General features: G+C 46.2%; 1 protein-coding gene across 2 annotated transcripts in view; it reads left to right on the forward strand.

The window, feature by feature from the left end:
• The window catches only part of KAT2A (lysine acetyltransferase 2A), a 288,388-nt gene that overhangs the window by 115,066 nt on the left and 146,644 nt on the right, over window positions 1-26,678 (forward strand). For both annotated transcript variants that reach the window (XM_069634476.1, XM_069634477.1), the window contains exon 4: window positions 4,868-4,957. In XM_069634476.1, the coding sequence (XP_069490577.1) occupies window positions 4,868-4,957 (90 nt within the window). The remainder of the gene's footprint in view (window positions 1-4,867; window positions 4,958-26,678) is intronic.

Consider the following 26,678-nt stretch of genomic DNA (forward strand, 5'->3'; position numbering starts at 1 on the left):
ATAGGTTCTTAAATAGCATAAGTCAGAGTTCCTTAGGAAGACTGGGCAAACCGATGAGTACTTTACTTCTGAGTTAGAAGAGGGTCCAGGGGCTTCACAGAAGACACCCTAGCAGGATTCTAGCAGTGGGACTGGGTGCACTGGATGAGAGGCCACCCCATCACAGAAAACACCCCACAGCAACACAGAAATCATAAGACTTAAGTACATATTCAAGCCAACACAGTACCTCAGCATTGAAGATTTTGCAGCAGGAGGACTTCAGGGTCTGCAGCCAAATACCGGGTCAGTGGATTCCTTGACGTGGTGACTGAAAAAAAGACACCAGAAGGAACTTTGCAGCAGGGATTGGTGAAGAAGGCTCTAGGCAAGGTTTTCCGCATGGCTGAATGCGGTTCTGCAGATTTGGTGCCTTTTCAAGGAGCTCAGAAGACAGAAAATCGTGGTCGAATTCTCGTCGTTACAAAGGTCCAGCACTCTAAGAGGACTTTTCAGACTTGATTAGTGTCTCTGAGATCCACCAGGAGGCCCACAAAGTTTCAGCGAGCTTCGGAATTTCGGAAGACTGCACTGCACAGTGGCTTGAGGTCCCAGGGTTTTGCGTTTTCAGCAACGCAAGGTCGCAGCAACGCATGTAATGGCTCAAAATGCAGGACTTCTTGAGTCTAGTGGGTCTCACCAGGCTCTGTGTCACGGTTGTCGTTTTCAGAGTTCCTAGGTCGATTGGAAGGAAAGGCTACAGCGTGCTCCGGTTACACACCAGGCTTTCCAGTGGATGGAAATCGTTTCATCCGCTTTTCCTTAATCATCCTCTTCGGTTTCGGTTCCAGTGGTCGACTTGTCTTCAGCTTCCAGGTTTGCAGTATTTAACAGGAACTAAGCACAACTTGTGCATTCTCTCCTTGCATTTTTCAAGAAGGGGCGGTCTGGTTGTCCAATCAGGACAGCCAGCCCCCCACTGGGATTTGTCCCCACTCAGGCAAGGAGGAAGACAAAGGGCTGCAGAGTTTTGGACTCCTCCCTTGCTTCCTGCCCTCCCAGACAGACCGGAGCCTGGGCGAGGGGGTCCAGAGGACTCCAGGAGAAGTTAAAAATCACACACAGGAATTTCCCGCCCTGGATGTCAGGGGAAGGAACAAGAAAGGACAAAAAACACTAAAATGGGTAAAAATGAAGACTGGGCCGTTTTGGTAAAATGAGCACCCTTAGGTGCCTGTACTGCATCAGTGAACACAGCCCGCGGTAAAGGGGCACCAAATTGATACAAGGTATTGCTGCCACTAGCTATTGAAGGTAAGCTTGTCCCCAACAGAATTGTTAGTTTTAGCTTGAAAGGGGATACATTGTCTCTCCCCAGAACTCCACATAAGGTGGGGTGTGCTGGTTTCACAGAATAAAATGTAAAAGGGATCCAAAGATCTTTTCTACCTTTGGGAACTGTACTTCTCTGAAGTTTAGCAAAAGAAAGTTTACAAGGGGAGCCCCTAGGGCAACCCAGCAACAACAAGCACTTATTGCCAATAAGTTGTTAAAGAGGATAACTTTAAACAGACTATATGGAGAGTTTTAAAAAAAACATAAAAAGAGAAAAGATTGTGAAAGAGTTTGGAAAAAGGTTCTCACTCAGAGGTATTAAGGAAAAATAATGTCCTACTAGTAAAGCAAAAGGTTCTGGGGTTGACCCAGGTCAGGAAGATATACAATTTCTATGAAAATCTTACCTAACACTGTAGTTTATGCCGAGCTTTGCAAGACTTAATATCATATTGCCACCCAAAAGGTATTGGTATTGCGAAGGCATTCTGAAGTAGACACAGACAACGCAATTCAAGTTTGGGTTATAAACCTTTATGTAAAAGAACAGAAGATTAGAAAAAGGCTTAACTTTCCCTATGCCAAGCTTCTTCGTGGTGTTTTAAGGGGTTTTTCCATAACTGGGTGTACAGCTAAGAAATGTCAGTGCACACCAATATTAAGGGATCAGAGTTTGATTATTTTTCTTATTCTTTGAAGAAGGTGCAGGGTGGGGGGGGGGGGGGGAAACTGTGATCCTGGCACAAAACCACCACATAATGCAAAGAAGAAAAGACAATACGAAAGTAGAATCCTCCCGTCCCCCGCACACTATCAAATGCTGTAAGAAACAGTCAAAATTCCTGTTGAAAAACTTTACATTTCACTGAAATAATTCATCAAAAACGACATGCCAAGTAGATTATAGTAAAATAATGTATATTTGATTTTGTATCCACAGTGTTGTACAAAAAGAAGCAAAATTGCAATAAGTCTCACTTTCCTGAGAAGTCTATGAAGACAGACCTAATCAAAGAGAGACGTATTGCAATTGGGCACAAAGGATAACCCTCTGTTAATGGTATCTAATTGGCCACTGGTAAGTATTTTTTTAGAGATGTTAATGACCAGATTTTCACTACTTATTTGTTCTTTATTTTTGTTTTTCCTCCCTCTTTGCTCTTCTCTTAGGCCTAAAAAAAACTGAGTTAGCGATTTCATTTTTTTGTGGCTCAATATTAACTCCTGGTCCACTACCTGATGCTTTGCTCTGCTTATTGGGTATATTGTTAGGCTGTTGTGGTCTGTCTTTTTGAATTGGTTCACCTATGCCGCTGTCGCTACTGTTTCCAGAGTTTGCTGAACCCGGTTGTTTTGGTCAGCCCCTGTTCAGATTCCTGTGGTGGTAAAATTCCTGTCAGTTATAGATAATATCATTGAGATAGTCAAAGGTATCTCGTTTAAACTTCCTCCGCTATCTGTTCAATTTTGGATTTGTAGCCAGACAGTTTGGTGTTCATTTCTTCAAGAAATTCTGAAAGTTCTTGTGCAGATTTGAATTTTGATAATTTGGTTTTAAGGGTTGTAATATCGGAATCAATGGTGGTGAGTGACTTTGACAGTTCCTCTATCGTGAGTAGGATGAGATCCAATGAACATTTGTTCAGGATTTGATCCCACTTGGCTACAAATGCTTTGTTCTGACAACAGAGTGTGGGTTTCGGGTAAACTCTCAGACCTCTAGGGATTTTGTGTGACTTATAATGCTCCACTAGTGTGGTGGCGTGGAGATTTTGGGAAATCTCACGTTGTATGAGCTTTTCTAATTTGAATATCAATTTGTCTGGATTCTCTTGACTTTGAAGAGCTTGATCAGTGTCCTTGATAGTGATAAAATGCGATTTGCCTCCTCTGTAGTGAATGCTAGCGTAGTCACATGTTTATCGGTAAGTTCATTAATTCTGGAAAATGACATCTTGTTATGATCTACTCTAGACCCAGTTGTTGGACCACACGGTCCACCCATTACAGGTCATGCAACCGACACACCTTATTTGCTCCTTCTCCGCTTCGTCATTCGCACGTTGCCACTGTCCTCTCTACAGTGGTGCTGGGTTTATTCATTTCACATCCTCATAATGCTTTACCATTGCTTGTTTTGCCCCCATGCACTTCTTGCACTCACATACGCTCAAGGCTCTTGCCAATGCCTGTTCTCTCAAGCTGTACAGTTCCTTTATATTGTGCGATTTCACTAAACTTTCTTTCAGAATGGTATTTAACCTTACTTGCTTTCATTCAGTTCGGTATTCAAAATGCTTGCTTTCATTTAAATTGAAATGCCTGCTTTCATTTAGATCGACATTCATTAACTTTTTTACAAGTCTTACATGCGCGCCTGCTGTCCCGGTGTCCCCCCTTCCCATGCTGACTCACCGGTTGGTGTTGCCGGCATTCCAGCGAGGCTTCTGGCTCCCACAAGCTCTCTATCTCGTGCAGTGCCTCGGTCTGTCTCAACAGCAGCTATCTGTGGCTTCGCTCCCACCACTGATACATCGCTTGCAGTTTGGGCCTCGTTCGCCCGCTTTGCCTGCTTCCTTTAGCCTTTCTTCTCGCTGCATACACTCTGCATCGTTCAGGGTTCCTCGAGCCCTCTGTCTGCCACACTGTGTTCCTGGAGAGGTCTGCTCTCATCCAGCAGTCCGTGGACCTGCTTCCACAGCCGACTCCATTCTCACCGTTCTTGCTGCTTATAAACTTCCCGCCAGGTTGATTGGTCCAAAAAGCACTAGACTGCTCATTGCCGACTTGGAAGTTATGCATTACTCTTGCTTGTCTCCACCTCGTCCCAGTACATAGTGTGTGTTTGTGTGTGAGAGTGTGAGTCAATAAAGAGAGGATGTTGGCTCTGGTTTGTCTCTTCCTCGTCTCAGTATTTGATTGTTGTTTACTCGTGGATTATCTATTGAAAAAACTGAGAAGGCACTGGAAATAGCCTACAAAGGATGTCGGACTCATTATAAAAGGTCAATGGGGGATACTGTGTCTCACCTAAAGGTGCCTCATCCCCATTCCTCGAGTCTCCTCCACCCAGGTGATCCTACCTCGCATATCCACACCCATAGTTAGAATCTGATAGCGGTAAGCCTTTCCCTGGCATGCTGGGAGGAGGATATTTTTGGGAAAGAAGTTATGACTCAAAGTATGTAAGCCCAGTGTTCTACTTTTATTTATTTTTTCTTCATTTGATAAAGGTCTTTAAAAATGGCCTTCAGCTGAGTCTGACCTATATGTTTTTGGTAATCTTTTTTTCTTTTCTTTTGAGAGATGGGTGAGTGGCTGCCACCATAGGTCATTGGTTCCTCCCCTTGCCCTGTTCCCTGATTATTATTTTTTAAATGTCCATTCTCATCAATGTATTTAAGTCAACTCCATTTTGGTTGATCTTCAGTAGAAGGGAGATTTTGAAATGATATTATGACATCTTTCTTTCTTCACCAATGTTCAGTCATATTGTTTGACCAGATTGCTGACTGTACCTTTTTTTCTTAACGATTGTTTTGCGTTTCTTTAGCTGTTGCGGAAATGTATTCTGCAGATGAGCAGTCCTATAGTTGAGGGGTCCCTGGGCAGTCCTCCCTTTGAAAAACCCAATATTGAACAGGTAAGCTACCTAGAATTGTTGCCATCTGATGGGTGTTTATCACTCATATTCAGGCTTTCTTTTGTTTATTCTTTTGAATTTGTATTGCAGACTGTTAAATGTTTCTTAACTATGTATTTGACATTCTAAGAACCCTCCACAATTGTTCCCTGACAACAGTGGCTTAATTGTTTGGCAACACATTTTCTGGATAATGTGGTTACTCAATCATGATGCATTGATAACGCCTGCTGTCCATAACCCGGATGTTGTAAACCCTCTATACAGCCATGAGGAAAAGCCTAATGAGCAACAGTGTTTAATTTTCTCCATATTTTCTTTTACTTGCTTCAGCATTTGAAATCCAGAACAGTTTGTTACCGTTTACATTCAATCATTTTATGAGCGCTCATTTGGACCGTTACCCTTTAATCTTTGCATTCAACGTGGGTCAACTACCCTGTATTTATATACGTGGTTGGAGATGCTTTGAACACATCTAAGAAAATGTGATTAATCCAATCCTGCCTCAAATGTGTGCTGCAACCTTGCTTCCAAGAAGGCGCTCCGATTTGGGGTTACAGTTCCAAGATCACGATCTCCCACATAGCACCCCCATGATTCAGGGTTTACTGACCTGCACAGGTCTTGTGGCACCTGGCAAGAGAAATAAATGTGTTTACACCTTTCAACATTTAATATGGATCACTGTGTGTGCTATTGTTGGTATCAGGTGTTGTTGTTTCACTTCAGGCAGCCAATCAATGTTGGTAAAGACTACACCATGGGCCTTCTTGGTGGGGGCTGCTTACAACGCTGGTCTTTTGGGTCAAAAGGATGACAAATAAAATGGTCACCCCCTATGTGAATGGCCTGGATGCAGTCTGCTCAGTTAGCTGTGTTTGGTAAAATGGTGTTGCAGGATTGAAGTGAAGTGCCACCAATGGCAGAATGTGTGTGCAGGTACACCAGAGCATGCTGAAAGGAGTAGCCACTGTGGGCAAGGTTTGACCAGCAGAGTTGAAGCCCCAAGCCATTGTGACATCAGAGGATCCCTGGTTGAAGAATTGACTCCCGGGCCAGAGGAGTGGGCAGTCCAGAAGAGGAGCAGAATGTACGCGCTTGTCCATGCCAAGCTTATTTTGCAACCCTGGGTGGAGGGAGATTAGGGAAGGAGTCAGCAGAACACCATGAAGCAGGACCACCTTGTGTATAGAGTGGCAGCATGTCATGGGACAGAGTACTCCTTTTGTAAATGCATGCGTTGCAATCCTTCATTCAGCACAATAAAGTGAGCCTGCCCAGCTGCCTGGTAAAATGTGCAGTCCCCCAAGCCGCTACTGAATGGAGACTGGTAGTAGGTGCAGATCATGACCGACTGTGGAAAGGATACAAGTTACTGGAGAAAGCCTTGAGATAACCTCCCTTTAGCAGGCAGACATTAGTTGAGGGTGTTGGGGCCCATAATGTATATTTATGTTTGTAGTAATGTTGTGTTGCTTTTAACTGACATTTGGGAAAGTATTGGCATTCGCTGTTGTGAGATGTAGTAGAGATATCCCACCCTCCCCTTTGGTTCAAGGCTGATGTTGCTGGATCTTGGTAATGAACTGGAAAGGAACTGGCCAGCCCTACTGCAGCCTCATCCTCTACTGCAGCCTCATCCTCTATTGCACCCACCCAGGCCCATTTCACCACCAAAACAAGACATCATGTCCTTCTGCTCCCCTGTCACAACTGATGAGGTCTCTAGTGCTCTCTGGTGCTGCCGTTGTGCTTTGGGACGGTATACCAGATGCCCACAGCCGGGCACATCACCTCCAACCTTCTGGAATTCTTGCTGGTCTGTGTTAAAGCTTTTCCCTACCAGGGAGCCCCGGCGCTGTGCCAATACCTCCCAGAAGGGAAAAGCTGTAATGCAGCCCATCCATAACTCCAGGACGGTGGCAGGTGATGTCCCCAGCCTTGGACATCTGTTTACCATGTGGGTGTACTGTCCCTAAGCACAGCGTCGGCTCCAGGGAGCATGTGGTGTTGGCGGTGTGTTTCAGTAGTTTCCAGGTGAGAAAGGTCTGAAAATTGAGGGGGGTGGGTTTCCCCTAAATTTGGGACTTTGCCAGAGCTTGTGGGTAATACATTCTAAGGAGCAAGTCAGACCTCTGTGAATTGCCACGAGTTTCCCTGTTTTTCCTTGGTGACTGCGACACCCCAGGCCCAAATCTCAGCCTAGTATGTAGCGCACAACTGAGATCCCTTTCTCTATATTTTTTGCGGATTCAATTTGAGATGGTATACAACTCATCTCGCACCCCCTTTTTAAAATACCCGGGCCACAGTGGACATGAACCAGGCTGGTTGGTGAAAATGCAATATTTTATTTACATTAAGATTCAAAGGAAATCATACAGTTTTAATATGGGGCAGAAATCGCCAATGGGGTGATAATTACAATAATAATGGAAGCAATGCACTTGGTTAACCTTCTCCTAGAACATATACAAAGAACAAGTGAATAGGAGCACTTTTTGAATTAGGATAGATGGCACCCAAGGTAAGGTTTCCCCCTGCAACGTTGATTTTAAACCCTTTGCAAAGGCATGAATTGACACTCGGAAATGGACAAATAATTAATGCGCGGTTAAATGTGTGAGGCAAATATGATTTCTCCCAACAACAGGAGTGCAGAAACACTAGCAATCGCAATGCAATGGATCAACAGGAAGCATACAACTCGAAAATGTGTGGAAAGTTAGAACATACTGCAGCCAAATGACACTTTGCAAAGTTGCAATTTTCTCAATTCCTGTTAAAAATGACCCACACATTTTTTTTTTTAATAAAAACAGGTGTAATACTGAAAATCGCAATGCAGTTTTCTGTCAGGGGGACATATGTATGTCACAGGGACAATATCAAAGTCAAAGAATGGTGGTAGCTGAAGATGTGAATGATATTTTCAGGGTGGAATGGGGTTCAGTTTTAGGAAAAATAGAGCAGTTAAAATGAAAACTTCGGTTTTGAAAGAAAGGCAAATGTTACTTAAACTAAATTGTCTAGACTACATTGTTAAAGAGGATCACAGTAAGCTCCAAGGTTGATTTGCGAGGTCAACCATATCACCCCAGTGCTCAACTTTAACTGAAAATGAGTTTGATTACTCAAAATATAACTGAGGGTTTAGGATTTACACCAGACAGAAATGATGAGAGATGGTGCTAGCACTTAGAAATCAAGGACAGGGTGCACAGAGAATTCTAACAGTTTTAACAAGTTACCAGGGTATAAGTAGGACTGCTAGAGAGTGTAATACAGACAAAAAGGTCAAGATGGAGAGACTGTGTTTCTCTGTGATGGGGAGATACTCACATTCCACAATTACAAACCTAAGCGTGGAACAGCCAACTAGTTCTGGTAACCACACGGTGGGCACGCCTTACAGCAAACAGCTGGGCAATTCTGGTCACTGGATGGCAAGGACAGCTCGATGGCAGGGTTGCAGCAGGCATGCAAGTAGTGGGCAGGAAGCTGGTCTGATTTCAGGATGCAAAAGGTACCACAGCTTTTCCTTTTTTTAATGGGATTTTAGTGTTTTTTTTCTGGATCAATGGCCATGATGGGAAAGGATCAGCAATGCTTTGGCCTTGTAGTAAAATCGGGAATCAGCTAGATGAATGGGGCAGATGAGGAACACAGTCGCAGGAAATTCAGGAGAGAGTGTGTAGAGTCCTGTCAGGGACTCTTATTTATAATGCATAGTGACATCATAGAAGTATATGGTAGGGCAGGTTTAGCTAAGCATACCTATAAAGTACTGGATTGGTCAGGGGTGATAGTTCCCGCCTCACTCTCAGCTGGTTGGATTTCAAGGGTAGGATGTCAGATTTATGATGTGAGTTTTACAATGTTCAAAACCTCCCACGGTAAAATCCAATTTTCCCACAAATGCTACATTTATACAGTTGAAATATCTTAACAAATCACATAAGCAGGTTACATATTTTATGCAGAACATACCAGTCCGACTCTGCAATCTGTAAGACATTATTTCGCCCTTCTAATACTTTTTAGTCATTTTGAGTATGAAATATTCAGCCTTAAAATTCTGTAACTTTACACGCGTGTCTGGATTATCGTGAGGCATGCAAGTATTAAAATTTGTAATGGCATCATTGATACTTTCCTTACAATACCCAATTGTGTGCCATTTCTATTCCCCATGTGTCAGTGAAGTCTTGCATCTTAAATTAAAGCCCATAAAATCCCATTTAAACGGATAGCTTTTCACAAGTCCTGCTGCAGAGTCTTGAACATTTTTATTAATAAATAGTCCTTGGAGGCAAAATCATTATTGTTCCCCATATTTGGGCATTCCTTTCCAAGGCTACCCCCTCAACCAAGGGTTGTCAGTGAGATTTCCTTTGAAGCTTCTGGTAAAAGTCACGAGGAAATGTGATTATTTTTCTTTTTTTCTTCACTTCGCACATCCATGTCCTAGAAGTTCCATTGTAAGATGGCTCAACCAAGACCCAAGTCTGATCAGTATGTGAAGTTTCTTTTTCTTGGTCAAAGTTTTCCAACCTAGCAATTATCATCCAGGTGTCCTGGAAGTTTTTGGTAGTTCCCTGTTAGGGAAAGCCTTAGCTCTGACCAACTGGAATAACCTTTTTTGGGAGCTTGCAAAATCCAGCCCATGCAGTTTAACAGTTTTATTTTAATTGTATTTTGTCCTGAATCAAAGCAAGCCTGTTGAATAAAACAGCCCATATATGTTTCCCCAGCAACAAACCCCTTTACATTGCTAGACACGGATAAGCTTTCATTCAACATTGTACTTGTTTTTTAAACAGATTTATTTTTCCTTCGGCGATACAGTATTCCAAACCTAGTAAGTGCAACATAACATTTCTTACAACATAGTCATATTTACTCTTGTTGCTATATCATATTTTGTCCTGTATCCCCAGGGTTTTCCCCTTTTCATGTTTTATTTTGCCCCCCTAGGTCTCCCCCCCCCCCCCCCCCCCCCCACAAACCCCCATCCCCCGTGGCCATTCTTGCTGGGTTCTTGAGTCCTTTGCTGTCTCCTTCTGGTTTTCTTGTTGTGCTCTCTGGTATTTCCCTCTTCTTATGGCAGTTACCTTCTCCTTTGCCATTACTCCCCATATTTTCACCCACCACCATGGTGTCGTCAGTCCCTCTAGCGTTTTCCACGGTTGTGCCAATGTCATTCGCGCTGCTGATAATAAGTGTGTTATTAGGGTGGCCATGTGCCCCGATGCTGCGTATAATCCCTCTCCCACCACTCCCAACAGGATCACCTTAGGTGAGAGCATTAAGTCCCTGCCAGTAATGTCTTTGATGTGTCCCAGTATCTCCTTCCAATAGGATATTGCCCTGGGGCATGGCCACCACATGTGGAATAGATCTCCTCTCCCTCCACATTGTCTCCAGCAGTTTGGGGGATACTCTGGGTTTATTTTGTGTAATCTGTGGGGAGACATGTACCATAATTTATATGCAGCTTCTTTAATTGCTGTACATTTGGAGGATCTATGGGCTCTTGTCCATATCTGGTCCCACTATTTCCGTTATCGACTCTCCTACATCTTTTTCCCAGTTCTCTTTATATATTAGGTTGTCCGTTGGTTGTGCCCCATCAAGCAGTCTGTAGATTCTTGATATCCCCTCTTTAGTTCCCCCTCTTGCATTGTTAGTTCCAAGCCTGCTGGGACTCTTGTTCCCGCCCTACTACTACGTCCCGTCTCCATTCCTCCATACTTATGGGGCATTCCTCCGTCCTGTGGGACGGGACCGGAGCACTTTGTAAAAGCATCAAAATTTTGCTAAAATGTTAGTCCTTCCTCTCTTTCTACGTGGGGTACTGCACGCTGCCGTAACCCGCCCATTTTAGCTCTGCATCGCCCATCTGTTCTTTTCTCCGCTCATTCGAGACTGGACGCACTTTACATCGGCGGAAGTTTTTTTTCCTTTTTTTCCTCCTCTCTAGCTCTCGCTAGCGTTTGCGTGATAGTCCGTCTATGACGTTTCAGCTAGACTTCCCGAATTGTTCTTCCCATCAGCGACGCTTCGCTAGGGCTGATCCCCATCCTCTGTGTTTGGAGTGTCTGGATCCAGATCACCGTTGGGACTTGTGTTTTTATTGCGATTCCCTTCAGTCCGAGCACTTCAACGTCGGTTAGAGCGGTGGGAGGAGGTGTTTCAGCGCGCTCCTCCTATGCATTTTCAAACCTTGATTGACGAAAAGAAGCAACGCCCGGTAAGTTCCTTACTTTTTAGGGCACCCCGGCCGGGGGACTCCTTCCCGGTCTCGCTTCTACACGTGTCACAGTTCAAGTGCTGTTGGCAAAATAGCGGCCGTTCCCGCCAAGACAACAGCAGCCATTTTTGATGCATCCCTTACAACTACGCCAACGGTTTCAGGTGTAGGGATTGGTTCTGTAGGTTAAAATCGGTTTCCTTGTGCACATCCGTTTGTCCAGTTTGACTGGAACGCCCGGATGCCCCTTCCGCACAATGTCTTGCTGCCTGTGGGTTCGGCACCTTTTGATTTATGTGGACACCGCTTGGGATGGGCCTTCTTGGCAACCCTCTCCCCTGCATTCCTGGAATTACCCTCCTCATGAGAGGCAGCCTCTGGCTGCTCCAAATTCATCGGCAGAGGACGCCAAAATGTATGCGTTCCCAGCCCATGAGGGAGTGTTTAAAGGGTCTCTTTAGGGAGATATGCCCGTCTGCGCTGTCGGTTCCTCCTGCGTCTTCAGTGGTTCCGCCGGCGCCACCTTTGCCTGTGGGGCCTCCCCCCTACCCTTCCGCCCTTGCCTCCGTTGTCCCCAATGGACAAGGTTGTTGTGGTGCCCGATGTCGTTCAGCAGGACCCTGACCTGTCGTATGTCCCGCAGGGCGTTCAGGACAGCGAAGACCAGCCCCGATTTATTAGAGCCTTTCATGACCTGGTTCTGGACATGTCTGTTGGATGTCCCAGTGCCCGAGGCACCCGCTCCGCAGGATGGTGTGCTTTCGGGGGCGTTCACCTTGTCTCGTTCAGGACGTACCAGCCTGTTCTTGCAGAAGGACGTTTTGGCCGAGGTCCGTAGAGTCTGGGAGAAGCCACACTCTGGACTGTTCGTCATTAAGAAAATTGATGCGCGCTACAGGCTGCATTCTTCGGAAAAGGTGGCCTTACCATCTTGTCTGCCCCCTCCTCCGCGTTGGTGGCTGCGGCCACCTTGCAGTCCAGGCCTGCAGCACCCTCTTCTACGAAGGCTGCTCAAGTCCTGGGGAAGGCTTCTCGACTCCCTTGGGAGGAAGATTTTTGCTAACTTGGCCCTGCAGCTACGGCATGCTAACGCAGAACTGGTGTTAGCGGGGGTGAATATGAAGATGTGGAAAGGTCTGTCGGAGTTCGAGGAGTTCATTCCTGTTGAGAAACTGGAGGACTTTAAGGCAGGATTGTCGGATGCCAGGGTCCTGGCCCAGGATCTGCTGAAGGCTGTGGCTCATCATGTTGACACTTCGGCCCGGGGCCTTATGCTTGGAGTTGATACCTCTCTGCAGGCTTGGCTACACGCCACCAAGTTCTCCAAGGAGGTGCAGGACAAGGTTTTGGACCTGCCGTTTGACGGCATGGAGCTTTTTCATTCCTCAACGGATGTGGATCTGACCAAAACGAAGGATAGCACCCAGCGCCAAGTCCTTGTCCGTCCTGGTGAAACTGCCTTTTGGGACACAGACAGTTGTAACAAGCCCGGCCCTCCTCTGGATTCAGGGGGTTTCTAGATCGCAAATCCTGCAGAGTGGATACCCCTTTGGGAAATTCCCGCCAGAGGCAGCAACGGACTGTTTTTCTCCCACTCCTCAGCCTCCTCCTCAGGTTCAGGTAGTAACCCCACCGGAAAACCTGCCAAATGAGGGTTCTCCACGCTCGCACAAGACCCCGGCTGCAGGACGCATTGCGTCTCATTGGGAGGCGTGGCAGACCATGACCGAGGACCGGTGGGTCTTGTCAGTCGCTCGGGCGGGCTTCCGCTTACACCTACCCCCCTCATCAACCCTACTTTCCAGCAGTTGGGTTCGCCCTCCTTCAGAGCCGAGATTCAGAAGTTGCTGGACCTCAGAGCAGTGGAACCTGTTCCCCCTAGGGGAGCGAGAGGAGGGTTTCTACTCCCGACTGTTTACGGTGCCCAAACTCAACCAGGCTGGCCTGCGCACCATCCTAGACCTTGCCCAGTTCAATCTTTTCCTACCCCAAGAGAAATTCAAGATGATCACGCCTGGCCAGATAGTCCTCTTTGCAGATGGGCGATTGGGTCAGCGTAGTGGACCTTCATATACTGATCTGGAATCCACACAGGAGATACCTCTGTTTCTCTGTGGGAGAGGAGCATTTCCAGTTCTGAGTGCTTTCTTTTGGCCTCATCTCAGCGCCGCGTGTCTTTACGAAGATGTCGGTGATTGCAGCTTATCTTCGTCTGCAGGGTATCCATGTGTATCCGTATTTGGATGATTGGCTCTTACGCAGCCCTTGCCTGTTGAAAGCCGCGTGCAATCTTCAGTCTCTACTCCAGCTCCTGCTCCATCTCGGGCTGTCGGTGAACTGGTCTTCCATGACGGTCTCTCAGGACTTGATTTTCCTGGGTTTTCGCTGGAACATGATCGACTGCAGAGTTTACCTGACCGGGGACAGAATGGCGGATCTGTTGGCAACGTGTCAGATGTTTGAGCAGTCGGAGTGCATGTCGGCCTGCTGGTTCCAGAGGCTTCTGGGCCTCATGTGTTTTGGCTCTACCTCTCGCTTGTCTCAAGATGAGGCGGACTCAGATGGCTCTTCAGAGTTTTTGGCGTCAGGCTGTGGATCCGGACTCCAAGTTGATATTGATTCCGGCTTCCATGAGAGCGGACCTGGAGTGGTGGTAGTCTCTCAGCAACCTGTCGGTGGGTGCGGGTTTTCAGGACCCAGCCCCGATGGTAACGGTCACGACATACTCCTCCCTTCTGGGGTGGTTGCGACGTTGGATCTTCTTCAGGTTTTGACCTTTGGTCGCCTCGGGACAAGTTCCTTCACATAAATCAAATGGAGCTTCTGGTGATTTTCCTAGCGCTCAAGGTGCTCAGACAAGTCATTGCCAACAAAGTGGTCCGTATCCGCACGGACAATGTGGTGTCAATGTGTTACATCAACAAGCAAGGGGCACCAAGTATCCCCCTCTTGTGGACCTGTCCATCGAGATTTGGGAGTGGGCGGTTCATCATGGTGTCTGGCTGGTAGCAGTACACATCCCAGGCCAGTTGAACGTTACGGCAGACACCCTCAGTCGTCGGATAATGGTCAGCTACGAGTGGGAACTGAAGGCGGAGACCCTCTCATGGATTTTCCTGCGTTGGGGCACTCCGGAGGTGGACCTCTTTGCAACGTTGGCAAACAAGAAACTTCTTCTGTATGCCTCCAGAAATGGTCTGGGTGCCTCCCCACTGTGGGATGCTCTCGAGATTCCTTTGCACAGCATGAGGGCCTATGGTTTCCCGCCTCTGATTCATCGGACGATCTGCAGGCTGAAGAACACTGTGAACTGTTCTCTTCTGCTCATAGCCCCGTGGTGGCCGGCCAGGTTCTGGTTCTCAGAACTTCATCACCTGTCGGTGTGTGCACCGATCAGGCTACCAGTGAGTCCCGATCTGCTTCACCAGGGGTATCAACAGCTGTGGCACCCCTCCCCACAATCGTTCAGCTTGGCGGCATGGTGCCTGAGTTCAGGTCCTTAGAACATCTCAACCTGTCTGTTGATAACATGTGCATTATCCAAGCAGCCAGGAAACCCTCAACAAGGTCTCAGTATAGAAGCAAATGGCTTAGGTTATGTCATTGGTGCTTAGACAAACAGCTGGACCCAGGGGCGGCTACGATTGACACCGTGCTGTCCTTCGTATCCCACCTAGCAGAGTCGGGCATTCACGTTCTGTCATGCAGAACTTATCTTTCGGCGGTAGCCGCCTACCTATCCACGGACCAATGCTCTTATTCTCTGTCTAATCTGCTAATCCAGTGATTAGGAGACATTTCGTGGGTTTGACGCGCCTTTATCCCCCGGTTCGCAAACCGCACCCGATGTGGGATCTGAAAGTGGTCCTTACGGCGTTGTGCCATAAACCGTTCCAACCAATGGCCATGGTGGACCTTAAGCACCTTTCGGGGAAGGTGTCTTTATTGGTTGCCGTTACTTCAGCAAGGCGTGTGAGTGAGCTCCAAGCTTTGTCGTTGGAGCATCCCTTCTTGGTTTTCCACAAGGATAAGGTGGTCCTAGGGACAAATCCTTCTTTCCTGCCAAAGGTGGTCTCCGATTTCCATCTGAATCCTGAATCAGTCAATCTCCCTGCCGGTCTTCTTTCTGAACCCTGCTTCAGAAGCGGAAAGGGTTCTGCATTGTTTGGATGTTAGAAGGGCTCTTAAATTCTATCTAGATAGAACATCGGAATTTAGGAGCTCTTCTCAACTATTGGTGACTTTTGGTAATCCACAAGGTATACAGGCCTCTAAGGCGACTATCTCCAGATGGATCGCTGCTTGCATTACGGAGTCTTACACTGTCCAAGGGTTGCAGCCTCCTAAAGGTATTCATGTACACCTGGTGCGGGGCAAGGCAGTTGCAGTTGCCTTTCAGAAATATGTCCCCTGGGAGACCATCGCAAAAACGGCTACATGGGCCTCCCCATCGGCTTTTTGTAAACATTGTCTTGACTTGAGCTCCAGATCTGATGCTCAGTTTGGCCAGGCTGTGCTGAAGAACCTGTTTCAGTAAGGGGTTTTCCATCCACCCGTAGTTCCTATAAGGAGTGCTTGGGAATCTCCCATAAGTATGGAGGAAAGGGGACGGGACGTAGGAGTATAACCAGGTTACTCACCGTAGTGACCACCTTACTCCTAGTCCATAGTCCCCTTTCCTCCATACGCGCGGCGTCTCCTCTAATAAGGTTCCTCTCTCATTGCTTAAAGGTCTCTGACCTGGTGATAGAAAAGGACTGATGGGCGATGCGTGGGGCGGAGCTAAAATGGGCGGGGTTACGGCCGTGTGCTGTACCCCGTGTAGAAAGAGAGGAAGGACTAAAATGTTTGCAAAATTTTTATGCTTTTACAAAGTGCTCCGGTCCCGTCCCACAGGACAGAGGAATGTCCCATAAGTATGGAGGAAAAGGGACTATGGACTAGGAGTAAGGTGGTCACTACGGTGAGTAACCTGGTTATTTTCACTGACTGGTGGGATTTCCAGTGTCGTACTTGCATGTATCTGAACCTTTCCTTTTCCCTCAGATCAAATTTCTTTTTGCATTCTAAGAAGGGGATTGGGTTACCGTTTTGGTACATGTCCTGCAGTATCGGGGTGTCTGCGCCCTTCCATCCCTGCCAAAATGTCTTCAAACCTGGGGTGAAGTCGATGTGTGCTATTGGGGATAATGGGCCCAGCCCTCGTTTGATCTTTTTCATTTGCATGGCGTTATCCCAGCTACTCAGGGCTGTTTTAGTGGCTTTCTTTTCGGATGACCGTTCCCATTGGTTGTTTTGGCTGCTAGGTGTGCTATTTTGTGGGGCTAGTTTTGGTTTGACTTTGTTCACCCTCAATTTGTAGTAGCGAGAGGCCTTCCTCACATGTACTGATCCTCCTTTGTTTCTCTTTCCAGGAGAAGGTTAGTCGAATGGGGAATGTCCATCTTAATGCGATTTGTTTGGCTTGTATCGCTTTTGTGATCGTTTGCATAAGCTTCCTCTTATGTAGGGTGACTAACGCTAGGTCTTGGTACAGTTGAATCCGCCCTCCATTGATCGTAAATTCTTTGAAGGAAGACATCTTGAGAGCCGCACGTACCCACAGACTATAGGAGGCCATGGCGATGAGAACATCTCTAGGTCTCACTCCTGGCTCATTCCTTTTGGGGCCAACATTGTACTTTTTAAAACAGACATTTTTTTTCTCTGGTTTGTAAAAGCCAGTTCTGACACGTGGTGAAAGGTGGCATATTCCTTTCAAATTCGGTTTTGCTCTTCCATCTGGATTCCAACATGGTTTTGTAGCTGTAGTCCGCTTGTTTTACACAACAGTCTGTACAAGGCAAAAGTCTTAATGAAATTGGCATGTGCACAGAAAGCCATGATTTTCTTTTCAAGCAGTGATTTTAAGTGTTTCCCGTGTAGCTGAACAAAAGCTTTTGTTGATTTTTCTCAGGTTTGGCAGGCACAGCCTGTCCTTCAGGAATAAGGCTCTTTTCTGATGGAGCACGATGTGAATATGCCTGGGCATGACAGGGTCTTTTTGATAAAAGCAGTTTGATGAAAACAGTGAAAAATAGCATCAGAGCTGCATCATTTTAAAGGTGAAATAAAATATTCCCTTTTTCAATGAGAATTTTGGGCTTGCAGCAAAACGGCGCTGCCTTTTCCCTCCTTTCCTTTAAGACAAACAAGAACACACCCCTGTAACCTTTCTCTGGTGGCTCCCTGTTCCAGCTTGCCCAATGGCGCTTTGGCAAAACAGTGCAGCCACCCTTTTGTCGCTGCAAACGCAGTTTGGGTGCAATGGGGCTCACAGGAGCCAACGCAGCCATTATGCTGGTTCTGTTGAAGTGCAGCTTTGTGATGTGGGGAAGACTGCTGAGTGGGTTAACATAATCCACAAAGTCCACAAGAGCAAAATCCCACAAAATGTGCTCTGCCGCAAGACTTGGGTTTACCAGTGGTTTAGCCTTTTCCCTTTGCTCCCAAGTAGGTGCAGCCCCATATGTGAGGTACCTTTTCCGTCGGGCACCTGTGGGAACGTGAGAAGGTAAGACATTTGTGTTCTCTTAGTTTTCATAACGTTTTCATACATTTACTGCTGCAATTTGTCACACAACCCTTTAATTGCCCAAATGTGAACTACATTTAGTGTACCATAGCTCTGTTTTTGGCTTGTGGTATAGCTTGTTTTGTGAAACATTACGAAACATGTGTGATTTCTTAACGGGAAGAGTCGGGGAATGTAGCAGGGCATTGCTTTTCTCAAAATTCATCGAAGCCTTTGCCTTAAAGGGCCAACCATGTCCACCACATACCTTTTTTCAGTAATTTTTCCAATTTCTAACCCCACTATGGGAATTTTCCCTACATAGTTGTTGCCTGACCTGTGCAAACCACCTCTTAACTTCGAATTTTGTCTACTTTTCAGAAACATTACAGCGAATGAAAAATGCCCTATATTAGACTCACTGCAGTTTCCTCACAAACCCTGGATGTCCATGATGTGTTCAAGTTGTGCCATTGTACATATCTGGTACTATACCGTGGGCTGCACCACCACAATGGGCCTTTTGTTTTTTGGTTAAAATGGCTCTGTAGTACTTACTTCATTTCACTAATGCAAGGAACACCAATCTGTGACACTTGCCGCAGTGGCAGTTTGGCCATAGCCCACAGTTAAAGTTAACTGACATTTTGAGTGTTCAAGGACGCTGCACCGAGTGACAAACGCCTAGCACCTGCCGCGGGGTGCACTTGTCCAGCAGAGTGCAATAAGTACTTAGTTAATAGTCCCTTTGCATTTGTTGATTTACCTGCACATTGCTGTGAGGGTGCTAAACGGCATTTGTTTCAGAATGATTGCCTCATGTAATGGGCACTGCACGAACTATGAAAAGTGTTTGTGAGTTTTTAAGTGTTCAGGTACACTGCAGATGACCAAACGCCTATTAATAATCATAATCGTGTCCCTGAAAAAAAATAGTTACACCACCATTTTTGCATTATAAAGAAACACATTTGATTCTTGAAATGTAATTTCTCACCAGAGAGCTGTTTTCTAAAGCCGGCCACTTGACCACCAATAAGAGCAAAACATGTGTATTACATATTTACAGTAAGTCTGGCTCCGTTTTTTCTGGCCCATTTGCCATAAATCTGACTTATGTTGAGGAGATTAAGCTTAGCCCCTTCCCTTGCCCTCAGCTGTTCCTCTTCCTCTGCACATGTTTTCTTGATATTCTTTTTGCCTCTTTGGCATAGTGCTCTGCCGCCAGCCAGGAATTGCGAGTGTAAATTTTGCAGTCTAGATTCACGTGGCTATAATGTAAATTTCACATGAATTCAATAGTAGCTATAGTTCGCATAGCAAAACCTCGTAGCGCAGCATGATCAAAAGTGATCACAACATTCAACCTTTGAACGTAGGATTTAAAGCGATCACAATGTGTAATCTCTGAGCGCAGCAAGATCCAAAGCAGTGGCAGGAATCCATACAGCAGCAAAATCTGTGAGCGCAGCACGACCCAAAACAGTGGCAGGAATGATGATTGATCTGCTGATGGAAACAAGGTGCTGGTAGATGGGGCTGGGGGGGGATGTCCATCCTCTCGGGATACATAAGAAGCCTTTAATAATATAAGCATTCCTGGCTCGACTTCACTGTGCTGCTTTGAGATCCTGGCATTTTACAGTGGATTCCCTTGTGTGTGGAAAGACATTTTCCTATCTCTTTCCCAAAATATGAGGAGTCAATGTTTTTTCTTAATCCCCTCTTTTGTTGTAATTCCATAACAAGACTTTGTTTTTTCTGTCTTGCTGTGATTGTCATTCATTCCATATAACAAGAAGAAAATTAAGTTTGACAGGCGCTACTAATGTCACTCCACTGAAGCCTGTCCATGAGCGGATTCCCTACCTGGGTAGAAGAGTTGGAGCTGAAACCAACCAGTGTCACAGATGGCCTAGAGAACACACCACCTCTCGAAGACAGATTCAGGGTTTTTATTACAATGTTGGTATAGGGTCTCACTAAGGACAGCCCCTCATCTTCCGTGGGCTTTGACATCCCTAAATATCAAGGTGTTGACTAGATATTGGTAACCCCCCCCTACTATCTAAAGGCCTGGTTGTCCAATGCGGAGGGCCCAAAGGCAACCACCTTATCTCTCACTCCCTCCAGGGTCAATATAGGTGGATCCTAACCTGGAGCCCCACAACAAGAAAGGTATCAGTAAGTCGTGCCAACTCTTGTCTCGCACACACTTGTGTTTCTTGCTCTGATATTTCCTTCCTTTCCCTTCATTCTATCCTTCTCATCTTTCTCCCACTCTTCTTTCTCTCCCTATTTTTCTGTCACTCCGATGTTCCTACATCTACCGCTACTCTCCATTCCCCTCTCTACTACTACTCTATTCCTCTGTAATATGCTCTCTGGATGACTGCTCTCCCCACACCAAAGTTACCACCAGCTAAAACCTCACCTTTCACACGCACTTCTTACTTGTACCTTCTGCTCCTCTAGGGGATGGAGTCATGCAGGGGAGAGAATTTGGTGCCCCTTAATCCCCCTCCCCCGCTTCTCAATCGCGGTCCACCTGTGTTTCAGGATGGCAGGCCGCAACCAAAATAGTCAATATCAAAGTCTTTAATCAGGCGGTTGAAGCGTCCTGTGCGTCGCTCTGCAGTTCATTCTGATCGTGTACCTTAGCCGCGCCTTTAGCTGCTGGTGATTTTTTTTTTTCATGTTTCATCCTCCACAGCAAGGACTTCTGTGCTCTGCAGTCCTAAAGAAGAGAAATACTGAGGAGCATTTTGATGGCAGGTATTGGGCGATCAAACTTTTAACCAGGCTTATGGAAAGGGGGCAGAGACTTCCCGACTTCCTCACCACGTCTCTTGGGCAAGACTGTCTCTATCAAACACCCCAGAGGGCTTCCTGCCCCAAGTTGAAAGGGGTCACCATCCCCTTTTTACAGTCAGGTCCCTGATCCCGTCATATAAGCAACACTCAAATGTGATCTTGACTGTAACATGATGCTTTGCACCTTTCTGGTTTTTAAATGCAAAAATATTTCTTTAATGTTTAGCATGAAAATGGATGGTCGCATCCTCGGACTAAATTTAATTTTATTTCAGACATATGAGGGAAGACCATAACTGGGCACACTATATATATATATTTTTTTTAAACCTTTTATTCACTAAAGAGAATATAAAACAAGGAAATACAATGCTTGCTGCACTACACACAGTGCAGACCACTGCCCTTCATAGAACATTCCTCCATATTTGTAAGCTGCCTATCCCATTGTAGAAGTAAACCAATGGTACCTGTGCAGTTTCCACTCACTGCCCACTAGGCTCAATTCCTTTCCATCTGACTATGCTCTGACTAATGTGCAGTTAACATCAGTTGGGAAGGAAGTGTGGCGCATAGTGCACTATCGACTAGCAGTATAGTTGTCACAATGATAAATAAGTTGTGTACTCCCATGTCTTGTCTCCGTGCTTGTAGCAGAATCTAAAGCAAGAATCAATTCAGATGGGTTGGTATTATGAGAAACCAGAAGGTGTCTCATTGACTATTCCCTGAGGATCTGTCATCCAGGTGGCCAGGACATGGCCATCGCATTTGGAACCAGTTCCTGGGGGTGGACCGGTGCTGGAGGATCACGGTACCCTCCATAACACCTTTTACTCCATTCTACCAGGTGGATACTAACTCGCCACGTCCCCCCCCACTACCCCCTCCACCCCCTTCCATACACAAACACTTTCACACAGACCTCCTGCTCTGGGAGAAAACTCATACCCAGAGCATTCTACCTGACATGTCCCACTACTATGGTCGGGCAAAGTCAGGCAATTACTGTTAACTCACACCTGACTCCCATTAAGCTTCCCCACATGTACAAAAGCGGAGCACGAGAGCACACTCTGAGCGAGGCAAAGCACACGAAGGAACAGCGTTTTACAGGCAGCAGCTGAAGGAGGGGAGAAAGGCGGCAAACCGAGAAGGGAGAGCAAGGAGGGAGATGATGAGAAACTGTTACTTTCCAGAACCCTTCAGATTAAAAGGTGGAAGGGCAGGAAATCAGACTAAAAAGGGAGATAATAAGTTCCGAGCCCCCGATCGAGGGAGACCAATTGTGAACTTGTGTTTAAGGGGGTCTGAGCCCGACTGAGGGAGACCCGGGGTGAACAGTAAACCTGAGAACTTGTGAATGTGTAAATCCTGATGAGAAAAGAAGTTTGGTTCTTGTTTGTTATGCCAGGCACACTGCAATAAGAGACTTTTATTGGGAAAGAGACTTTGGCGCAGAAGGCCCAGATACCTTTGTTTTGTACTGCATCCTCGTGTCAGAGGAGCCAGAGTGTGTGCGAGTGTGCCACCTTGTACTGTGCTGAAAATGTGGGGAAGGGAAGCTAGCTGCTCAACTATCCTGACATATTGTTTCTTGAACACTTTTCTTTTTGCATACATAGTTTCCCCACAACATTAGTATTTAGAACTAAGGATTGGCAATAGGTTTATTAGTATAAGCCCTTTTATTTTAACACTAGGACTGTGTTATTATTTGATGGCCGTAGCTTGCTCCCACCCTTAGATTTAGGGTTAGATAAGGGTTCAATCAAACCATTGAAGTTCAATAAACACCCTTGAACTGTGATCACGTGTATGTCGTGAGCGGGGTGTTGCGGCCGACACCCCTGCAGTGTTTTTTGTTTTTTTTAACATGCATGCCATCAAAGCTCCGAACTTGGTGTTCAAACCTTTGGTGACCTGAATTTATGACCTTTTTTGTGTAGGTCGAACCTTTTTTCTGTAATTTCTACCGATTCCTAGTTACTCAGTTACCTTGAAAATCAGCATAAAGACAGGATGAATTCAGTATCCCGTTTGTCTTTTTGTGACATAACCTCCGGACATTATCATGAGCCAGCCAATGCTTTATAAATCCTGTTTTGATCTGAATTTATTAAAGAGGTAAAAGGTCTTCCATCCGTTTGGCTAGTATACATTTTGGCATCAACATGAATTAAAGCAATCTGATTTGTGTAGAAAAAAGAGGGGGTGAGGCACGCACTCGGGTTCCCTTTTTTGTATACCGGATGCAAGTGGTAACAGGGTTAAAACCCATCTGCTGCAGTTCAGTTGCTCTTCTTCTCCAAGCCCTTTCATGTCTTACAATCTTCAGCAAGGCAGCCTTTTCAGGTGTTACTAATTAGTCTCAATTTAGGTCTCAGGGAATTCTGATAGGAAGACCAATCGTTGTAGCCTTAAAGGCATCCCAAGTTACCCATATCGCTGTCTTCCCCTCTCCATTAATATCAAAGAATTCTCTAATATGTTAAGCAATACTCCCCCTAATAACTTGATCTTGTGGTAATTCTGAGGGAAATGTCCATAACCTCAGCTTTTCCTTTGCAAGTTTCATCTCCATGATAATGGAAGCATGGTCTGGTATTGTTATGGTTTGTGTCATGATTTGTGTTATTCTTCCCAAGCGCATGAGAGAGGGCCAGATAGTCAATACGTGAGAATGAACGATGCATGTGTGAGTAATATGTGAAAACCCTATCCGTCCCTCCTAAGTGCCAAACGTCCACTAGGGAAAGTTGTGTGAATTTCTGTTGTAAGGCCCGGGGGGCGGGGGGGCTGTGTGGGTTGAGTATAGCTCGTTTGAGTGCTACGATCGCGCATTGGGTCCCATGTTATATTGATATCCCCTAACAGTAGTATTTCCCCTTCTGCAAACTCTTCAGCTGCCCGAGGGTGGATTTCTAAAAGCCTTCCTGACCTGTATTGGGGACATATAATGTGGCCACCGTCAACTTAACGCCCAGTTGCAAAAAGGAAAATCTAGAACTGCCCTCCTTGTGGATCCTAGAGCGTAGTACTTTGATTAAAGGTTCCACTCCTAAAAGCTATGAGCACCCCTGTGACCTTCTCTGCATTTGCCTGCAAGACTAATGGATAGTGACGCAGGCAGAGTTTACCTCTGACCCTGTATGTGGGTCTCTTGTAGCACCACCAAGTCCAGTTTATGGCACCCCAATAGACCTTCCAACTGCCTATGTTTCTGTGGGGTATTAAGCCCCATAACATTCAATGATCAACACCTGAATTACATGTATGTGGATCGATCTTCCGTGGGGTCGCTATATGGACATGTCTGACTAACATCACATTTACATACTGCTACTGCACCCCACATTACCCCCACCTCCTCCATTCCCCCACCTCCCCTTTCACTTCCCTTTTCCCCAACTTACCCCACACCCTTCCCCAAAGAGTTATATGGTGTGAACCTAGTGTTTGGGTACAAACCCCTGGGTGCGAGTGACATGCTACCCCAGGGGTGAGTTCAGGGCAGACTACCACCCTCATCTGTTACCTGAAAAGATGAAGTCCAAGATGTCACGCGACGTCTCCATTCCAATTAGTATCTTTGCTAGCAGTTTTAGCACAGTGTCAGTAGAGTCCCTTAAATGTGCCCTCATTTCGCTGTTCTCGGGGTTGGCCCTCGTAGTCTGGCTCTCCAGTCATCTGTCTGTACGCCTTTTGTTTCCGCTATCGTTTATCTATTGTGGACCATTCTCCAGATGCAAGTTTGATGTGTCTTTCCGCCTCAACCGTAGCCAACGCCGATGTACCCATTCCAGCTTCTTCCTCTATTTGAAGCAGCCCCATACCAGATTCTCTAGATGTTAATTATTTGCTGCCTGCCATCCAACGTAAAGAGTAGGCCAAATGGAAAGGTCCATTTATACATGATTTCACGTGCCTGAAGAGTTATCAATGATAAATCTTGATTGGCTTTCCACTCCATTATGTTGTTGGTGCAGACGATCGTGCTGCTCATAGTATCTGCTCCTTCTATGGGTATGAAGAGCAGGCTGCCAGCACATCCCTGGGGCGATTGCCAGGTTCCAACCTCTTCGGCCCTGTCCTGTGGACCCCGTCAAGTGGAACAGTTGTTGTTGCCTCTACTTCTATGAGGTCTGCAAAGATCCGTGATACTACCCCTTTAGGTTCTATATCGCTCACAGATTCCAGGAGATTCTTGAGGCGAATATTAGAACATCTGGATCGGTTCTCCAACTCAATCTCGAGATTGTATAACCCTGGCCAGTTCTTCTATTGTGATGTCTGATTGTTTACTGTCCTCAACCAGGCCCTGGATTGCCCTCTCGTTTGCATCCACTCGGTCCCCCAGTATGGAGATTTCTTTGCCAAAATCAGCCAGTGAGAGTTTGATTTCCGAAGTGAACAAGGTAAATTGAGTTTGAAAAGAGGCAGTGAATTTATCTTGGAAGTGCTGGAAGCTCTTGGTAACGTCTTCTCTTGATGCTGCCATATCTGGGTCCGCGGTAGATGGGGGCGACAGGAGTGTTTGTTCTGATTGGGACGTGGATTTAACAATCTCTGGATTCCTTACAAGGAACCTCTCCAGTGGATTGAGCTGTTTGAGATCTGATAGTACTTGCCCCATGGGGGTCTGCTTCTTCCTACCGCCTGCCACTTGCATACAGCTCTTAATCCTACACAAGTCCCACAATGCATCTGATGGCGACTTAATTTTCAACTCCTGGTTGAAAAGCCTCCTTTCCACAGACTGATCGCTCTCGCAACCGGGCCAGAGATTATCACTGGATTCTTAAGAGGAGTGTTTGCAGCTCCTCTTATTCCGCTTGCCAATCCCAGCACTTACTGCTTGTTGTCTTCACCAGGGGGTCTGCACTACTAATTTCACACAGGAGCCTCCCTCGTTGTCCCTCACTGACAGTCTCAGCATCTGCAGCTTTCTATTACAGGCGTTGGCCCAGAGAGGACCTTTCAGGAGGCCATTTCTGCTGTGGGAAGAAAGTCTGCTCTGCCACCAGGACAGCACCCAGTGGCATTTCGCTACCCCGTTTTATTGCTGATAACTATGTGCCACGCCCAGTGCCGGGGCCGCTGTCCTCACCAGGTGAAGAGGTGACTGCATCTCATTTAGATCACCTCTACGAGACTGCTAGGGGGGGGGGTCCCTCCGACATTCCCACCAATTCTGCACCAATGCCTTTCCCAGCTCTGCTATAACCGAGTGGGAGACGGAGAGCCCGCTCGCACAACCTATAGTGTGGCGGCCATCTTGGATTTGGAATCATTCATTAGCAGACATTTTTAAGTGTGTTTCAGCTTGCTGTATCATGAGGGATATCAAGAGCCGGGGTCTGCAACCTGAAGGTCTCTAGATGTTTTGGACTCCCCCTTTCATTGAATTAGCGGACTAGAGCTGGCAGTTTATCAAAAACATCTGAGGAGCGTCTAGAGGGTGCCCCAGTGCTAAAATGCAGTAATGTCACACATCTGAACTTTGTTCATGAGAAGTGAATCGGACACAGATGTTGCCATGTTTGTGAATGGATTCTCTCTGCCTGTGAATGGCAAAGGCAACATAGCCAACATCAGATTTGTCCGTATACCTGAATTATGGCTAGATAATTGAGGAAAATACTCCTCTTGTGTGAAAGCTTCGGAAGTGTAAGGGGAAGTATGAATGCAATGACTCCAGTGATTCTATAGCTGCCAAAAATGTGGAAAGTATGCATTCTTGTGTTTCAAAAGTTTTCACTGTGCTCCCAATTTTCCTATGTAACCTAGGAGACTTCGCCCATCCCTTTGTCTAACGCTAGTGTACACGGGAAGACTATGCCAATCAGAAGAGGGCTGTAGAGACGTTCTTCTGTATCCTGCATTTCTAACTGCAGAGCTTTACCAGTGTCTGAGGACACCAGGTTTCTCAAGAGATCAGAGGAAACTAGGTAAACGAGTTCTCTTTTTCCTCAACCCAATGGGACATATCTAATTGGAAGCCCCTTGAATTATTGCTTTCAGAGTGCGACTTGCTGCCTGTCCACTGCACACACACAAGTTGGAGTACTGGATGCCCTGATCGCCAGTTATGAACA

This window comes from Ambystoma mexicanum, chromosome 13, assembly GCF_040938575.1.
Source record: "Ambystoma mexicanum isolate Mex_15411 chromosome 13, UKY_AmexF1_1, whole genome shotgun sequence".
NCBI lineage: Eukaryota > Metazoa > Chordata > Amphibia > Caudata > Ambystomatidae > Ambystoma > Ambystoma mexicanum.